Source organism: Urocitellus parryii, chromosome 9 (assembly GCF_045843805.1).
Source record: "Urocitellus parryii isolate mUroPar1 chromosome 9, mUroPar1.hap1, whole genome shotgun sequence".
In the NCBI taxonomy this organism is placed as follows: domain Eukaryota; kingdom Metazoa; phylum Chordata; class Mammalia; order Rodentia; family Sciuridae; genus Urocitellus; species Urocitellus parryii.
The window spans coordinates 118,740,895-118,757,945 of record NC_135539.1 but is presented as its reverse complement, the minus strand read 5'-3'; the positions used below and the strand labels follow the sequence as shown (position 1 = coordinate 118,757,945).

The following is a 17,051-nucleotide window of genomic DNA, read 5'->3' as shown; positions in this document are numbered from 1 at the left end:
TCCTAATCTTAACTTTCTATTTGTGAAACTAGAGCTTAAGTGTGTGCAAGGATATGGAGACTTCTATATGGGAGAACAGTTCTCTGAACACCAAGCTCCATATACCAGGAGTGAATTTGCTTTGTTGGAAGTAAAGTCTTTAGAAATGCCACTTTTCCGGGCTGGGGTTGTGGCTCAGTGGTAGAGTGCTCACCTAGCACATGTGAAGCTCTGGGCTCAATCCTCAGCACCACATAAAAATAAGTAAATAAAATAAAGGTATTGTGTCCAACTGCAACTAAAAAATAAATATTAAAAAAAAAGAAATGCCACTCTTCAAAATAGCATAGCATTGTTTGTTATATTGGGTGTTTGGACTGATTCTCCCTCTAAAGTTTCCTTGTAATTCAAATCTAACAAAAGAGTGGGAGTGGATGCTAAAGAGAGCATGTTACAACATTTCTCTCAGAGCAAAAGGGATCACTGGAACCCTTCCAACACCAAAAGTTGATCTAACCTAAAAATAACACATGAATAGTTGCCATGTCTGTAATGTGAGCAAACATTGATGAATAGAATATTAAGCTCAGTCCTTCCTCCCTACTTGCTCTCCTCTCCTCTTCACTTCTCTTTTCTTTTCCTTTACCTTCCCTCCCTTTTATTCAGTGAATAGTAGATAGGAAAATACTATGGTTAGGCTTTCAATTTGACCTCAAAGACGGGAAGTAGCTACTGGCTCATTGTTTCATTGGTTATGTTGGCAAATAATTATGAGTGAAAGTTTGTTACTAAATGGATTGAATTGTGAGTTACCTGGTTATATAATTCTAGATAGTGAACATTATCATTGGAAAATAACTCATGTAACAAGTGCACTAGCACTTTGGATTTCTGTAATCACAGAATAATTCTGTGATATTTCCCATGTATTTGCAGATCGGTATGATTCAGATTGGTTTTATCTATATTTAGTGAAAATTTACTTTCAGCATTAATGGATGAAACTAGAGTTTCTTCTTGTCATTCCTATTTATATTTTCTTAATTTTCTAATCAGAAATATCTCAATTTTAGCTCCTTTTCTCATCTCCCCATATCTTTTATAGTTTTCCCAATCTTTCCATCTTCCCATATTTGTGCTGTTTTCTATCACCTAACTTTGAACTGAATTTATTTCAGTAATTGTGTAATATTTTAGTTTTGATTAATTGAATGTTTGAAAATGTATAATTTGCTATTCAAAGAAATTAATACATGTTAAACAGAAAAATTAGAAAACATTAATTTCTATAATTCCAGAAATCACATGTAAGTTTAAAAATAAACAATTTGGTATATTTACCTATTCTTTCATTAAAAAAAATAGATTTGTTTATTCAAAAACCACAGGCAAATTTAAAGGCCTGCATATGCACTGCTAATTTACCCTGAAGAAAATTGTTCCCAAGTGTACATACATATCAATTGTGCAAGTACTTATTTCACTAATACTTGGTCACTTTTCTCCTCTTTTTAAAGTAAATTTGAACTGTGGAAAATATTAATTTTGTACCTTAAATTGTGTTTCTTTTGTTATAAAGTTGAAGATATGTTGAAATTTTCATAAGTATAGGTCATTTGTATACCTATTTGTGAATTTTGTTTTGTTTTCCTTTACCCACACTTTTTTTTTTTTTGCTTTGGTTACATTTTATTTATTTTTTTAGAAAAATCTGTGTGTATCTAGAATTTTTGTCTTTTCTTTTTTCCTCTTGGAATATTTTCTCTCCTGATAACCTTTTTCCGACTTTATCTTTCTCCTTCATTTTCTTCATCTAAAAGTTTTTTAAAGATTTCCTTTAAGCATCTTTACCCATTGTTCTCCATCCTTCTGAATCCAAATGCTTTGAAAAACCCAGAAATTTAATGGGAAGGCAGCAATGGAAAGATGTTTTTAAGACCATTTTCCCCACTTCTATCTCTTCCTACTATTTTGTAGCTTGGTTTATTATCTAAGACTGCATATTGTATTTCCGCATGCACTTGTATTTGCACCCACAACATGTCTATGACACACATGTGTAGTGGGCGTGGCATACACATTATAATAGACTAGAGAGTTGGTATACTCAGGTGACTGTGTTTCAGAATGATTCACGTATTTATTTCTTCTTTTTTTCCATCTCCCATTAATTTAGAAGGACTGAACAACACAGAAATTTCCAGTGCTCTGCCTCCAACTAGCCCCTTACTGACTTCCACCACTACCCCCTCACTTGCAAGCATCTCTGAAAGAGAAAATGACTCATCAGAGACCACATCTTCTCCTAGTCCAGGTGATCCTTCAGCCAAGTCTCCCCGGATCCTTTGGATGATGTTAATGTTTTTGCTATGACAGGTTGACATAAACATGTTCATAACTGAAATATATTAGGAAAACCTTATCTGTTTAAAAATATTCTAAAGTAATCAAACAGCTTTTTTTTATGTGTGCAGTTTCTAAGGATGTATTTTATTCAAGTGCATAAAGTGTGGGAAATATTAAGTGTCTATAAAATATTGATTGACTAATGTCATGCATATGTGCCATTAGGAAGAGGGAAAGGGAGGGAGGAAAGGCCCCAAGTAAAATCAGGAGGGGGAAGTTTTTCCAGTGTCTTCCATCTCCACATTCAGCATCATTCTCTCCACTCACTCAGGTTTGCTGCAGCCCAGGACACATTGGAACTCCTTATCAGAGCTAAAGTAGAATCTTCCCACTCCTTTGTTCCATTCCATGTTCATATCATCAGAAAATTATTGAACATAGACAATTTAGTTTTAAAAATTTACTCTGAGGATTGTTACCTCAGTTTTGTTATGTGGGTTTCTCCCAAAGATATTTGCATTATTTAAAATTTATTTTAATTAACCCGAGTTGTAAGATCTGATAGTGTAATTTAAGGCAAAATATCATAGCAAAATATCAGATTGATGTGAGACGTACTTTTGCTCCTTAGAACATTCACATATCAATGATTCCATCTCACTTGATGGTCAATATTAAGTCTGCTAGTATATTCAGTACATAAGTCTACCAACAGGACAGTTGCCCATGTATTTCTGAAACAATGTGCTAGATGTCATTTTCTTAAGCAAACTGGTTTGTAGACATAATCTGATAAGAGACGAAGCTATGTGACTGCTTAGTAATAATGCCATTTATCTTAATTTGTAAAACAATATAACACAGTCACAGAAACTTTGTTTAGAGTATGTTGCAGTGTTTTGAGTACAAATACTGATGAAATATATTAATAAGTCATTAAGTAAACGGATATTGTCTTCTTCAGCAATTACTGGCTGATATTTAATCTTTTCCTCCTGCCACCAATAGCAGAGAGGTGGCTAGAACCTATTGAAACATCTGAACTCATTACCTGAAGTTTCTACAAAAGCAATGTGAGAATGGAGTTGCTGATGCTAGGTGGAACATTTCATTATAAGTTGTTATTTTGAGCCATGTCACAGAGAGTCTGCCATATTAAAGGTTCCATGTTTTACTTCACATACACACTAAAAGTCACACATTTGAAACATTTCTGACTCTTTATTCCACTTACTATCTCTTTTACCTGAACAAAGTACAGTCATAGATTTGCAGAGAGAGCATATAAGAAAAAATATTTAAAATTGAAATAATTGGAAACAAGGATACATAATCTTAAAATACTAATTTATTTTGGCAGTATTAATTTGATGGCAATTTTGCTTGGAAAAGTGTCTTCTGCTTTCTAATAAAAGGACACATTTTATTATATAGAAAACAAACTTGCCATTGGGTGATATTTCAGTTATGTGCTACAACAAATTCAATATACACTATTTGATTTATGGTTATGATTGATTTATATTTTAGAGTGCAGCCAATTTTTTCTTGCTCACTGATAAACTCAAGGAAAAATCCTTTAGTTCACTCTTCTAATGATATAATATGCACCATTCAAAATAGTTGCAATGTACACGAACTATGGTTACCTGAGTGTGTATGTGCACATGTGTATATAAGCAAACACTTGTTTAACTGGTTCTACCCTTCTCCTAGCAGTAAATATTACCAATCAAGAGACATTAGTTTATTGGAGGAGCCCATTCTTATTCTGCCCACAAGGAAATTTTCCAGCATTCAGTTTGTAGTTGAAGGAGAATTTGAAATGATCATAGAAAGTTGAAAGTCACATAAACAATCTGGAAACGTGAATCCTCTAAGGCTTCTTCTAGCTAAAGGAGCCCCCAGGAATCTGGGGACTGGGAACACAGGTGCCATCTTCCTGCCAGGTGAGCTTCAAAATTGGCAGGCACATTTTAATAGATTGGGTCACTTCACAGTTTGGTAACTGTAATGACAACTTGCTCCTTTTTAGTCTCAGTGTTTGGATTTTCTCCTGCAGTGGAGAAGACTGATGGAATGATCTCATTTTCTTGCCTAGGTGATCCAGTCTCACAGACGCCTGCCCCACCCACGCACACCAACTCGCAGGCGCCCTCTTCTGGAGGAACTGACCCGCAGACACTCAGCAGCACCGCTGTGCTTACCACACTCACGGCTACTCTGAGCAGGCCTGATCCTTCAGGTTTGCGGGTCTTTTAGACTTGTACAAATATGAGGAGTACACGACAACTTCCTGTATTAAAGAAGGGTGTGAAAAAATCCAGCCACTTGTTCAATGTATAGCACTTGCTCGTTGATATAGTTGGAATTTCGTAATTACCCTTAGGATATGAAACCACATAACAGGACATTCTAACAGCTATGAAATAATAAAGAATGCAGATTGAGGCTACAGCAAAAAGGGCTGGGGAAGAGCCAGTTATTCATGATATTCTGTGTTTCTTTCTATTTTAGGCAGTTATTGTACAGTGAAACCTTGTTGCTAGTAATAAAGAATAATGAGTCTTTAAAACCTCAAATTCACAAACAATCATGAAGAACAGGTGATTGCTTGTTATTAATGAAAGGCACTAAAGAATGAAATTATATTTAAAAATTGAAAAAAAAGAAATACCTGCTTGTATTTTTCTACCAATTGTCCAGATTCTTTCATATTAAGCATCTTTGTATTCATAACAACACAAAGTATTCTTGACCTATCTTTCCAAAAGTAGTTGTCTAAATCCTATCATGGTGCCATTTTTTTTTTTTTTTGGTCCCACAGATAAAACAATCATGTCCCTTCTCAGGTCATAAGTCCACACATTCACATATGTAAATTGAGTGGCCTGAGTACTTGGATATTAAAGAAATAACATCCAAGTACACCTGGTAGTAGAGTAGTGCTTCCTGGTACAATTCAAACATGGAAGTTAAGCACATAAACAACATAATTATTTATTTTGAAGGATAAATGCTGTCTTCTTGGCATGAAAATATTACAAGAAACCTACACATTTTAAAAAACTAGAAGAACTGTCCCCGCCTCCAGCCATATTCCACTTATGCCAGCTGCCAAGGGAACCACAATAGACTATTTGGTGCTTTCAGGAAATTCATAGACTCAGAAGTTGTAGAGGGGAAGAAATTGTAAAGTAACCAAAGAAAACTGACCCCTGGAGACTGGTTGTCACACAAACTCGTCTACTCTGCCTTCATCAAAGAATCCTTCTTCTCATGGTGGCTAAATCCACTAATTAAAGATCTATTTTGAGGACTCAACCCGGTTAACTTGTAAATGCCATGCCTAAACTATGGCTGAGATTACCTACCTAAGGAGGGAAATGTGGCTTCCAATTGAGGAGGTAAAGCAGGGAATCTGGAGAATTGAAAACAGGGGGACCTCAGGACCGCATGGGGACAGGGGTTGCATGGGAGGAAAGAAGAGGCAAGTGAGAGAAGAGCAGGAAGGAAGGTGGAAGAAGGCTAGAGACAAACCTGGCTGCTTTCAAACTTTGCAGACTGCCAGTTCTAAGTCTAAATGAATTTTAAAAGTATAAATAAATAAACTTTCCTACTCCTCTGCAGCCCTTTTTGGGATCAAGAACTGATGAATTGATGTTTATTCATTCTCTTTGGTGGCTTTAGTTAAATGTGGGTGTTTTGTAGACTCAACTAAGAACTTAAACTCAATTAGGAGGAAGATGTATTTCCAATTCCAAAAGAAGGAATGTGTTAAATTAGGGGCTGCAATCCATTAGCAATTGGAAGATGCCTGGATATGCACATTAAAGCCATTTGCAGAACGTGCATATGTGTATCACAGCCGAAATGCAGAGTCTCACTGCAAAGGGGCAAAATTTCATATCATTGAACTGATGACCCCAGGTATCCTCACTGAAATAACCAAACAAGCTCTGGAATAGGGAATAGCTCATGTTTCCTTTTTGCTTTTCCCATGATGACTACCATAGCACTAGTCACACTGCAGTTCAGGATGTGATATCTGGGGGAAGATTATAATGTACATTAAGTTCTTTGAAGCCTGACAAGGAAAAATCTTAACTGAGCACAATGTGAATCTTCTATAACACTAGATTCTATACTTATTATCTCATCAATTATTAGAAAATAAGGGAATTATTTCAGTATAATGTACCAATACTGTGTATTGTGTCCAAACCAATTTGATATTTTTCTGGTAAGGGAATTTACCCAGTGAAAGTAAAAGTGTAACCTTCAGCCAGAAAGAACTCTGAGCTCAGCTACTGAATAGGCAGGAGCCCATTGTTTCTATTTTAAGAAAATTAAAACTGAGCACCTGCACACAGAGATCCTTCCCTAGAGAGGTGTACTCATGCGAGGTTCTCAGCAGGTGCTAGGCCCTACTTCCTCCTGTGTCAACCTTAACACAGTCTTTTATATGCAGAGTTTCATTTTAGTCTTCATGTTATCTGCATCACCAAGATAGCATCCCTCTCTGCTGCTCTAATATATTTTCAATATTGCCTAAAGCAACTCTCAGCTAAAAAGCTTGATCTCCCTGTGCTGTCCAAGCTACTTCCTGGGACTCCAAATATTTTTTAATTTGTAGTCTGATTACAAAGCTGCATAGGTTTCCAGTTGTCTGCCCCTAAGATTCATGTTTCCCACAAGCCCACATGCTTTTAGCACAGTTTTGCAGAAATGCATATATTGTGATACAGCAGTTATGCCTGATGCTCCTGCTCTGCCTTAGCTTCAGTAATCATATTTATGTGGGTTGTCTAACTACTGCCCTTTTGTGATAGGATCAAGTGACAGTGCTGATGGCCCTTCTGATTGCAGGTGTCCCTGATGGGAGGAGACTAATCAGCACCATTCCTGCAGACACAGCCTTCACTCCAGCAGTCACCCGCATACCTGCATACAACAGCTCTGCTGTCTTACCTGCACACACCACCAACATCAGCACCACAGAGAACTACTCAGGTTTGCCTATGATGTTGCAGGTGCTTTAGGCTCCGGATAATGAAATAGAAACTAGAAACTGGAATGCATCTCTTGTATCACTCCAAATATTATTTGCAGGCTTCCTGATTTATAGAATTTTACATCTTGATACTAAATTAAGCACAAAAAACTTACCAGTAAGCTTTCTCTGGACATGTTTTTATTACTAAGATTATAAAGGTTTGTGGTTAAAAAAAAAGAATAGATAATGAATGAGCTTTCATGTCATCTAGCCCTGGGATCAAATTCAGCTTCTTCATTTTTCTAGCTGATTTTAGGACCAGTTGCTAGTATTTTCTGAATATTGATTCTCCCTTCTGTAAAAATGGATATAATAATACTAATTTCATGAGATTGATATGAAAAACCGAATGTGCAAAAAAGTCTGATATGCAATGGATATTACAAAAGGGTAACCAATCCCCTTAATACGGAAAATAAGGAGAGTTGTAATTGAAAGGAGAAAGAATCGTTTAAAGAGGATTATACATCAGATAAGAATAAAACTAGAAGATGCATAATTTGCTATCAACTTACATGATGTTTAGTTCAAATTACTTGAAATATTAATTATCTAAAAGGATTTTCATAGGAAATCTTTGGTTCATTTGATTATTTCAAAAATAAGCAAGTATCTGTTCAACAAGTATTCCTAGAGCAAACATTTGATCAGCACGTTATCTTTGCTAAAGAGTTTCCCCCCTCACCCTTTAATAGGACAAACTCATTAATTTTTATTCTTCTGTTCATGTCCTTATAGGTGCTGACAATACAACAGCAGAAGCCTATTCGACCATTCCATCGAGCACTGCCCCTCCAACCACAACAAAAGGTGACAGCCGTCCTCTCATTCATGCAGTTGTAATCTCACCACTACTGTGGATGTACTCACAGCCTGGTCTTCCATCTCTTTTTCCTGGGGCTGCTTTCTTTGTGATGTTCAACTTAGCATTCCACTCCTAAGAGCCAGGGGATAGCAGTTTAGTCCTGTATCCATTTGGCAGTGCAAGAACTGATGAGATCAGCATATAATCTTACTGTAATAGCCACCATACTGCAGTAATGCTCCCCACAAGTTGTATGCTTTATGAAAACATATGAGAAATAACCATATCTATTAGAAATTCTTTCTCTAAGAGTGGGTTGAGGTATTACTGTGGTAATGAATAATGCTGTCAGTGGAGCTCTCCTTTCTAAGTGTTGGATAGGTAGCAGAGGATGGGTGGCAGTTTTTGTCAAGCAACGTGCAGGTATGGAGGTCAATGGATGGGGCTCCTGGGGAATGCCCATAGCAATGGCCGCATCTGGATCAGCAAAAGCAGAGTCTGCAAGTCCACCATTCTCTCCCAAAATCTTCCAACTCTGAGAGAAGACTATCAGAGATCTCTTACCATCCACATATCGCATTTCTTTCCAACTCTTCAGTCAAATCATATGCTCACACAATATACTACTCAATTTGTTGAAAGAGCAATTTATTTTTCTCTTTGCAAAACTTCTTTTAAAGGAGTTTACAAAAGTTAAACTAAACAACAACACATTCTTTACCTATAATATGATTTTTTAAAAGCAAATATAAACTTCTCTCAATAAGTATTATAGCCATGAAAGTCGAGGTTTAGATTAGCAAAGGGAAAGAGGACCTTCAAAATATCTTTGGCAGTGTGACTATTTGCCATTACAATGCATTTAGATGTGTACCAAAGAGTCTTGATATTTTTAAAAATACTTTTAGGTGTAGATGGACACAATAGTTTTATTTTATTTACTTATTTTCATGTATGGAGGATAGAACCCAGTGCTCACTCATGCTAAGCAAGTGCTCCACTGCTGAGTCAGCCCTTAATATTGTTTTTGTTGCAATTGTGTTTAGTGAATATTTTATAGAACTAGCTCATTACTTTGTAACATTTGGGGTTCGATATCAGAACATGGTACTAGGCAAACTCTCCATTGTATTAACCTAACTAGATAGACTTGATAGTTCATGAAGTTAAAAAAAAACAAAAATGTGAACCAGCTTTTCCCAAAATGACTAGAGAAGCTCTATTCTTCAAAACAATAATAATAATAATAATGATAATTTACCTTCTTTTCTTTTTTATTACAGTTGCTACTACACCTGGACCAACATGTGGTGAGTTTGTTTACTTAGAGGTAACCTACATCAGTGTGGAATATCACTTTAATTATTTTCTTCTTTATTCCAAGATTTCAAGAAGAACACCCCCAGCTCTAATTTCACATGAATTGACTAGCCCCAGATCTAGAGCCAGGATTCCTCCGAGGCAAGATGGTTAGATTTCACATTCAGCCCTGGTTTTGAGATCCAGGGTTGTAAAGTTGATAGACAACTTTGATGAAGCCTCTTAATTACAGTTAGTTATTTGTAAAATGAAATGATAGCAAGTTAACTTTGGAATGGGGCAAAGATAATAATATGTGAGTAATATTTTCAAAACATATTAAGAAGGAAAGAAGAAAAACAGGTCCATTTCTGATTCCCTCATCTCTCTGTCTTGCCAGGCCAGGGGATAGCTCAGTACACACATATGGAAACAGTATGTCCATTCTTCTCTCATTTTCTTCCTCTTGTCCCAGCAGAAGCAAAGTTTTCACAGTCAGGTTCATCCTTACATTTACTTCTAAATCTCACCACTGAAGCCACTACTTTCAGTAGCTTTCTATAGGCTGATCTTTATACTAAGTGTATACATTTGCTTCATGCATTTGTTTAGGTAATGCAACCTTTTATGTTCAGGTTTCTATGCAACTCTCCCCTGGTATCATCCTCTACTTACACTCTTCTCTTCAGTAAGACAAAACTACTTTTGCAAACATACATGCTCCTGCCTTTGTGTCTCCTCCTGCTCTTTCTCTATACATCCAGGCCCGCTCCATACATATTCTCTGGCCCCTGTATTTGGTACTGTATCTTCAGTTCATATTTTAAAACACAAACAGAGTCATCTTTTCTGGAAATCCTCCACTCTCCCTCCAATATGAACAGTTGTCTCTCTCTTTGCTCACAGATTATTCTTGCATAATCTTATCACAGAAATTTGTCAGATTTGTGTCTCAATTCAGCAAGTAATTATTGAGCTCTTACTAATTACAGATATTATGCATTGACCTGAATTTATGTCAGTGTTCAAAATAAACTAGTTGTGGTTTTCATGGAATTTATAGCCCCATTAGGAAGATAGAGATTAACACAATAACCATCCAAATATAAATTTATAAGCTGGAGTCCTTAATAAGTAAAGTAAAGGGAACTATTAAAGAGTGGTATGGAGGCCCCTGATGTATTTCTTTTGTTTTATTTTTTTATGTTTGTGGGGATATTTTGTTTGTAATTTGACATTTTAAAAAATATATATTAAGGAATTTGTATTTAATGTAGTTTTATTTATTATTTATAAAAGGTAATTCTTTTATTTTCTTTCAGAGGAAAAATACAAGGATATCTCTGTGAATTATAAATATGACAAATATAATAAATCATTTGTGGCAGAGCTGAATGTTAAAGATAATGTGTCATGTAACCGTCAAGAATGTGAATCAATATTGCAAAATCTACAGGGATGTTACAATGATGTATTGTATCTATCACATAGTTCATGTACTGATCCACCTAAAGAGTTACAATTACATGTACCACCAGGTAAATACCAATTTATTTCTATTTGTATATTTATTAACACAGCACAGTTTGCATATGTGTTCTAGTAGCCCCAGGAACTAGTCTGATCAGAGAACAGGGCTGAGGGAATTCAAGTAGACAATGAATGAATTGTATGTTTCCCTAAACCAGGAAAAATGATGAAGTCATACAAGCCTTCTCTTCATATCCTGGATCACCGCTTCTACTTCTTTTACAAAGAGATCATGTAACTTAAATATGATTTATTCCACTACCTGATTTTATATGTTTTCTCTTATTTATTTCGAGTTATTATATATGTATATATTATATATTCACATATCTTTTATACACACATATTTAAGTTAAGGATTTGATGTGTATGGAAAGAACCAAAATAATTTCACAGTAGAGTTTCATTATGTTAGGACATCAAGCTGATTTTGTGAACTACACCACTGCTGGGAAAGAGAAATGACCTAAGGTGTCAAGCAGACTCTAATGAAGTATTTCTTAGCAAAATACATATGGAAGAGTGATTGAAAGACTGAATGAACAGTTACCTAAAAATTCTCATGTCATTTAGTAAAGTGAAGATTATTTAGCAATTTATTAACATTTGTACATGTTATAATCTGATGCTTTAAAAAAATCCACTGAATTCATTTGTTTTTCTAAAACTACTGAAATAAAAAATCAGTTGAATGCAGAAAATGATAATATTTAAAAATGCCTTCCTCAAGACGGAAAACTTCAATATTTTGTGCAATAATAGTCCTAGTAAAAGTCAAAGAGTTCACAGAAAAATGAAAATACAAATAAGAAAGCAAATAAAATATTTTAAAATATGCAAAACTGCAATTTTATCTAGACATTTTTAAGCTTTATTTTTAAACATAGCATAAATTCTAAATGAAACCCTACTGAAGTGTATGGTGTTCAAAAAATAATAAATAATATTTTCCATAAAGAACGATAAAAGTTTCAAGTGATAGATATAACTACCCTTACATTATCATTACACAACACATACATGTATCAAAACATCACATTGTACATCACAAATTAGTACAATTATGTGTTAATTAAAAATAAAGGCAAACCATTAATAATAATAATAATAATAATAAACAACTAAATGATCAGGAAGCACCAAACCGTGAAGGTTATCAGGCTTTTTCAAAAGCCATATATATGCTTATCAAATCTTGACATGAATATAATTTTAGAGACTTTAGTTGGGAAATAATACAGATTGTGAAGTGTTAATGAGGTCTATTTTTGTATCTTTTGACAGATCTTGAAATGTTTAAGTTAGTTGAATGCACACCAAAAGAAGCAGCAAATACTTCGATTTGTTTAAACTGGGGAAAAAACCCTGTTTGTCATAAAGAGAAATTTAAATACAAATATCAATGTGGTAAGACTATAACATTGATCAGAGAATTTTTTTAATGCTACAGAGTTTTTCTAGATACTGTTTAATTCTTTTTCTCCCCCTCCCTTGCCTATCTCTTGCCTTTTATTTATTTATTTATTTATTTGGTTTATGGGATGTTTGAAGTCAAACAACTGTATTATTTATACTGCTCAAGTTCACAAAATGGAGACTCACCCTGTAAGGTCCATAATGACAAAGTAAAAGTTTATTAATTTAAATATTTCTTCTTGGCAATTGCTATATACCAGGCATTGTTGACAAGATTATACCCTGACAGAAAGGAAAAACTGACAGGGGATTGTAAGATTCAAGAGTTTACTGTGCCAGGCTTCCATCAAGAAAGTTCACACAGAAGGTCAAGAACACTTAATGATAATAATATAGTTGTTATTATTATTGGAAAATAATTATAATGGCAAAACTGCAACTGCTTCTAGGCCCTTGGCATAAAGACCCCTGCCAAGCCATATTTGGTAAGACGGACACATATGCACACACCCACACACACACACACGTGCACACAGAGGATGGAGTGCAGCATCTGCTGTCATCATCATGTTAAGGGAAAGGTGCCTGCTACAGTGTAAGCAGTGTGAGCACAGCCAGAGCAAACGTGTGACAGATGGACAATTTAAAAACCGTCTGTCCAGGCAAAGGCTAACTAAGGTGCAATCTCAGTTGGGAACAGAGAATGCTGAGGCAAGGCCTCCTTCCATCATTAAATGAGGGACACTCTCAAATGAAGTTACTCTTGCTAAGTGTTTCCTTAAAACTGGAGTGCAGCAAAACCATTTTCAGGACCTTTGACTTACTATTTCAATCATTTGCATTGGTTCCTAGCTAATTAATATATTATAGTACCATAAATATGGATTAAAAAAGAAAGTTAGATGTGATATATTTATGTACTCATATGCAATAATTATTTCTTTCAGATAATTTGACATCTTCTGAGAGAGAAGCAAAATTTGAAGGCCTTTCTCCGAATAAAAACTATAGTTGTATATCAAAAGTGTTCTATAATGACCAATCATATACTAATGACAGTAGATTTATTAAAACAGATTTTGGAAGTGAGTATGTTACTTATATTTATATGTAAAATTGTTTTCCCTTTTATATTCTTATACAGAAAATATGGAATTTTAGAGAACAAATTTTTATCAATTTTTAAAGTTGAACTTGAAAATAAATTACACAAGGCCCTAAATTCTGTCAGTTTATTTACTTGTTTATTTTTTTCTGTTTAAAGCTGTAATAAGATCATATTGGAAACAGAACTGAAATAAGTAAAATGTTTTGTTTTCTCACTTGCCATTTCATTTTCCCTTCTTTTAATAGCACAATTCTCTGTTTTGTATATTTCTGTACCTTCTGCCCCTCTGTCAAAGCCTGCCTCTATGACAGAAGTAAAATGAGCAAAGAAACTCACAAAGCACAGTAGTATATCTAAGTATCGATTGCAAAATAGTTATTATTGTTATCAAAGAACTGGCAATATAAGTCATAAGAAGATAATAATTCTTAATTAACAACTGAAGTGTGAGATTATGAAAATTAATAACATTTAGGAGAATGGGTGAAAAACTGTTAAAATTTACACATTTATTTAGAAGTATAAAGAGTCCAATTAAATTCAGAATTTTCTAGGAAAATGCATTTATTATTTGTTTGACAATTTATGAATAACCACCATAAGGAAAGTAAAAGAGATGGGACTGCCAACAAGCAGTAGAGGAGAATTATGGAATGAAGAGTTCTGTGTGTCACAGAAGGAAGGGTGATATGGAGGAGCAAGAGGAGGAGGGGGAGGAAGAGCAAAAGAGGATAAGGAAGAGCAGAAAGAGGCAGAGAACACAAGTAGAAAACCACAGGGAAGATAAATGTCACAATAGATCAAAAGTTACAATAAAAAAATGAGTGCTTTGCACAGATACTCAGATTTGAGTAAAGACCAATTTGGGGGAAATTCTGTAGCATTAAAAATGTTAAAGTGATTTTATTGGAATTTTTTCACTTTGGTATATGTTGAATGAAAGTCAATAAAAAGTGCCTATGAAACAAATGCAAAGATAACAAGGTTTAGAGTACATATTATTGAACAAGGGAACAAACAAAAATAGTAGGAATTCATTAATAAGTGTGAGTCCTGGCTTTTGAAAAGAATAATAAAATAGCTAATGTCCAGCAGAACAATCCTTCCTCCATGAATTGAATAAAACAATAAGAGTAAAAAGTATCGTAGAAATTCTTTTTTTTAATGTAAGAAATTCTGTAAGTTAGAAAACAACCTTGTATCCAATTTGAAAAGTTAGGTAAAATATATAATTTTCTAAAGGCTCTGATACATGAACATTTACTAGGAAGAATTAGGAAATTAGAATTAAAACTGTACCAACTTATCTCTCTACTCACCTGTTTTCTTAATGGTCTGTTTAAAAAAAGAAAGAAAAGAAATGGTTGCTTTATAGGGGATGAGTGTATAGCTCAGTAGTATGTTTAGCATGTACATGTTTAGCATGTACAAAGTTCTATATTTAATTCACAACATCTGGAAAAATAAATAAAAATAAAAGGTAGCTTTACCAGCAAGATCATCAAATATTCAAAAAACAGATAATTTTTATTCAAATACTCCACAGTATAGGGGAGGCATGGGAACGTCTCAATACCCTTTGATTATTCTTAGGATTTGGAATAGGCTTAGGATTAATGTAATGTGGGTATGAAACCTGGCCAGAGCTTAGACAACTGCAGGTCTGAATTTCCTTATTTCCTATTAAAATAGGAACTAAATAGTAAGTGGACAATTAGCAAAATGGATTAAAAATAATATGACATTATTAAGAGTTATCCCAGTAATACAGAAATATATATATATATATAGAGAGAGAGAGAGATACATACATATATATATATATATATACATACATATATGTATGTACTTATATATTATAGAATATATATTACAATAATATGTATTATGTGTTATATAAAATATAATACATTATATATATTCTATAAGTATATGTAAAATATATATATTTCTGTATTACTGATGTGTGTGTGTGTGTGTGTGTGTGTGTGTGTGTATACATGGTTTGCGGTGAGTGTTCAACTTCATTCTTTTTGCATGTGACCATCTAGTTGCCCTATCTGGTTGCCCAATTGCTGAAATATGTTCTTTCTCTCATTGGATAGTCTTGCTATTTTTGTCAAAACTTTGGTGAACATAATGACAATAGAACTCTTAGTTCTATTCATTGGTTTATATATCTATCTTTATACCAGTACTAGACACTTACTATTGCTTTGTGATAAGTTTTTGAAACCAGAAAGTAGGAGTCATTCAAATTCATTCTTCTTCCCCAAGATTGTTTGGAATATATGGCAGCCCTTGAAATTCCAGATGAATTTTAGGATCAACTAACAGTTTTTACAAATAATCTTCCTGAAATTCTGACAAGGATTGTGCTAAATCTAGACCAATTTGGGCCATATGGGTACATGACATGTTAGTCTTCTAGTCCATAAACTGATGTAGAGCTTGGGAGGCTGAGAAAAGAGGATTGTGAGTTCAAAGCCCAACTCAGCAATTTAGCGAGGCCCTAAGCAATTCAGTGAAGCCCTGTCTCTAAACAAAATATAAAAAGGGCTGAGGGTGTGTCTCAGTGGTTTAGTGTCCCTGAGTTCAATCCCGGTACCAAAAAAGAAAAGAAAAGAAAAAGAAAAAAGAAAAGCAAATGTTTTAATCATACACTTGGCAAAAAAAAAAAATACAAAATTGCCTAATACACACGTAAAACAATGATCAAAATCATTAACCATCTGCAAAATGCAAATCGAAGCAATAAGGTGAATACGAAAGTTTACATCCACTAAAATTAAAAATACTGGCAATAGTAACTATTGGTGAGGATGTGAAGTAATAATGACCCTTCAACATCACTTTAGATATTTACCAAAGAGGGAAAAATATATCCGCAAAACAAAGCAGATTCATTCAGAGTAGCCCAAAATCCAGAAATAACTCAAATATCATCTACTGCTGAATTATAGATAAATGTGACATACCTTTACAATGATATAAATACTGCTTGTATTAGTCACCTTTTCATCCTATAAGGAAATATTAATGTATAAATAGAAAAGGTTTATTTAGATCATGATTCTGGAAGTTCTTTTCCAAGATTGGGTGACCCCAAGCTTCGGGCCTCTAGTTGGGACACTGGATGGCAATCATGGGGAGTGCATCCTTGAGCAAACTGCTCACCTTGTGCGCCATGAAGCAAAAAGAGAAGAGGAAGAGACTGGGGTTCCTCAATTCCATTCAAGGGTATGCCTTCAACGACTTAAGAACCTCCTATTAGATTCTATCTCCTAAAGGTTCCACCACTTCCCAGGAGCACACTTTAGGAACCAACCTTTAACGCATGGTCACGGAGGACATTCATTATCTGAACCACAGCATGACCAATGAGTAAAAAAGAAATCAGTAGCCACTGACATATGCACCAACAAGAATAAACCTCCAGAACGTTATGTTACATGAAATATGTGGGATGTAAAATATTACTTACTGTTTAATTTTATTTGTAAGAAATTGAT

The 17,051-nt window shown here is 34.5% G+C and overlaps 1 protein-coding gene across 1 annotated transcript in view; it reads left to right on the top strand.

Moving 5' to 3' along the window:
* Positions 1 to 17,051, top strand: part of Ptprc (protein tyrosine phosphatase receptor type C) — a 109,896-nt gene that overhangs the window by 51,356 nt on the left and 41,489 nt on the right. Inside the window, exons 3-7 of the mRNA XM_077802429.1 lie at positions 8,120 to 8,191; positions 9,470 to 9,496; positions 10,808 to 11,023; positions 12,300 to 12,422; positions 13,379 to 13,516. Coding sequence (XP_077658555.1) covers positions 8,120 to 8,191; positions 9,470 to 9,496; positions 10,808 to 11,023; positions 12,300 to 12,422; positions 13,379 to 13,516 — 576 coding nt within the window. The remainder of the gene's footprint in view (positions 1 to 8,119; positions 8,192 to 9,469; positions 9,497 to 10,807; positions 11,024 to 12,299; positions 12,423 to 13,378; positions 13,517 to 17,051) is intronic.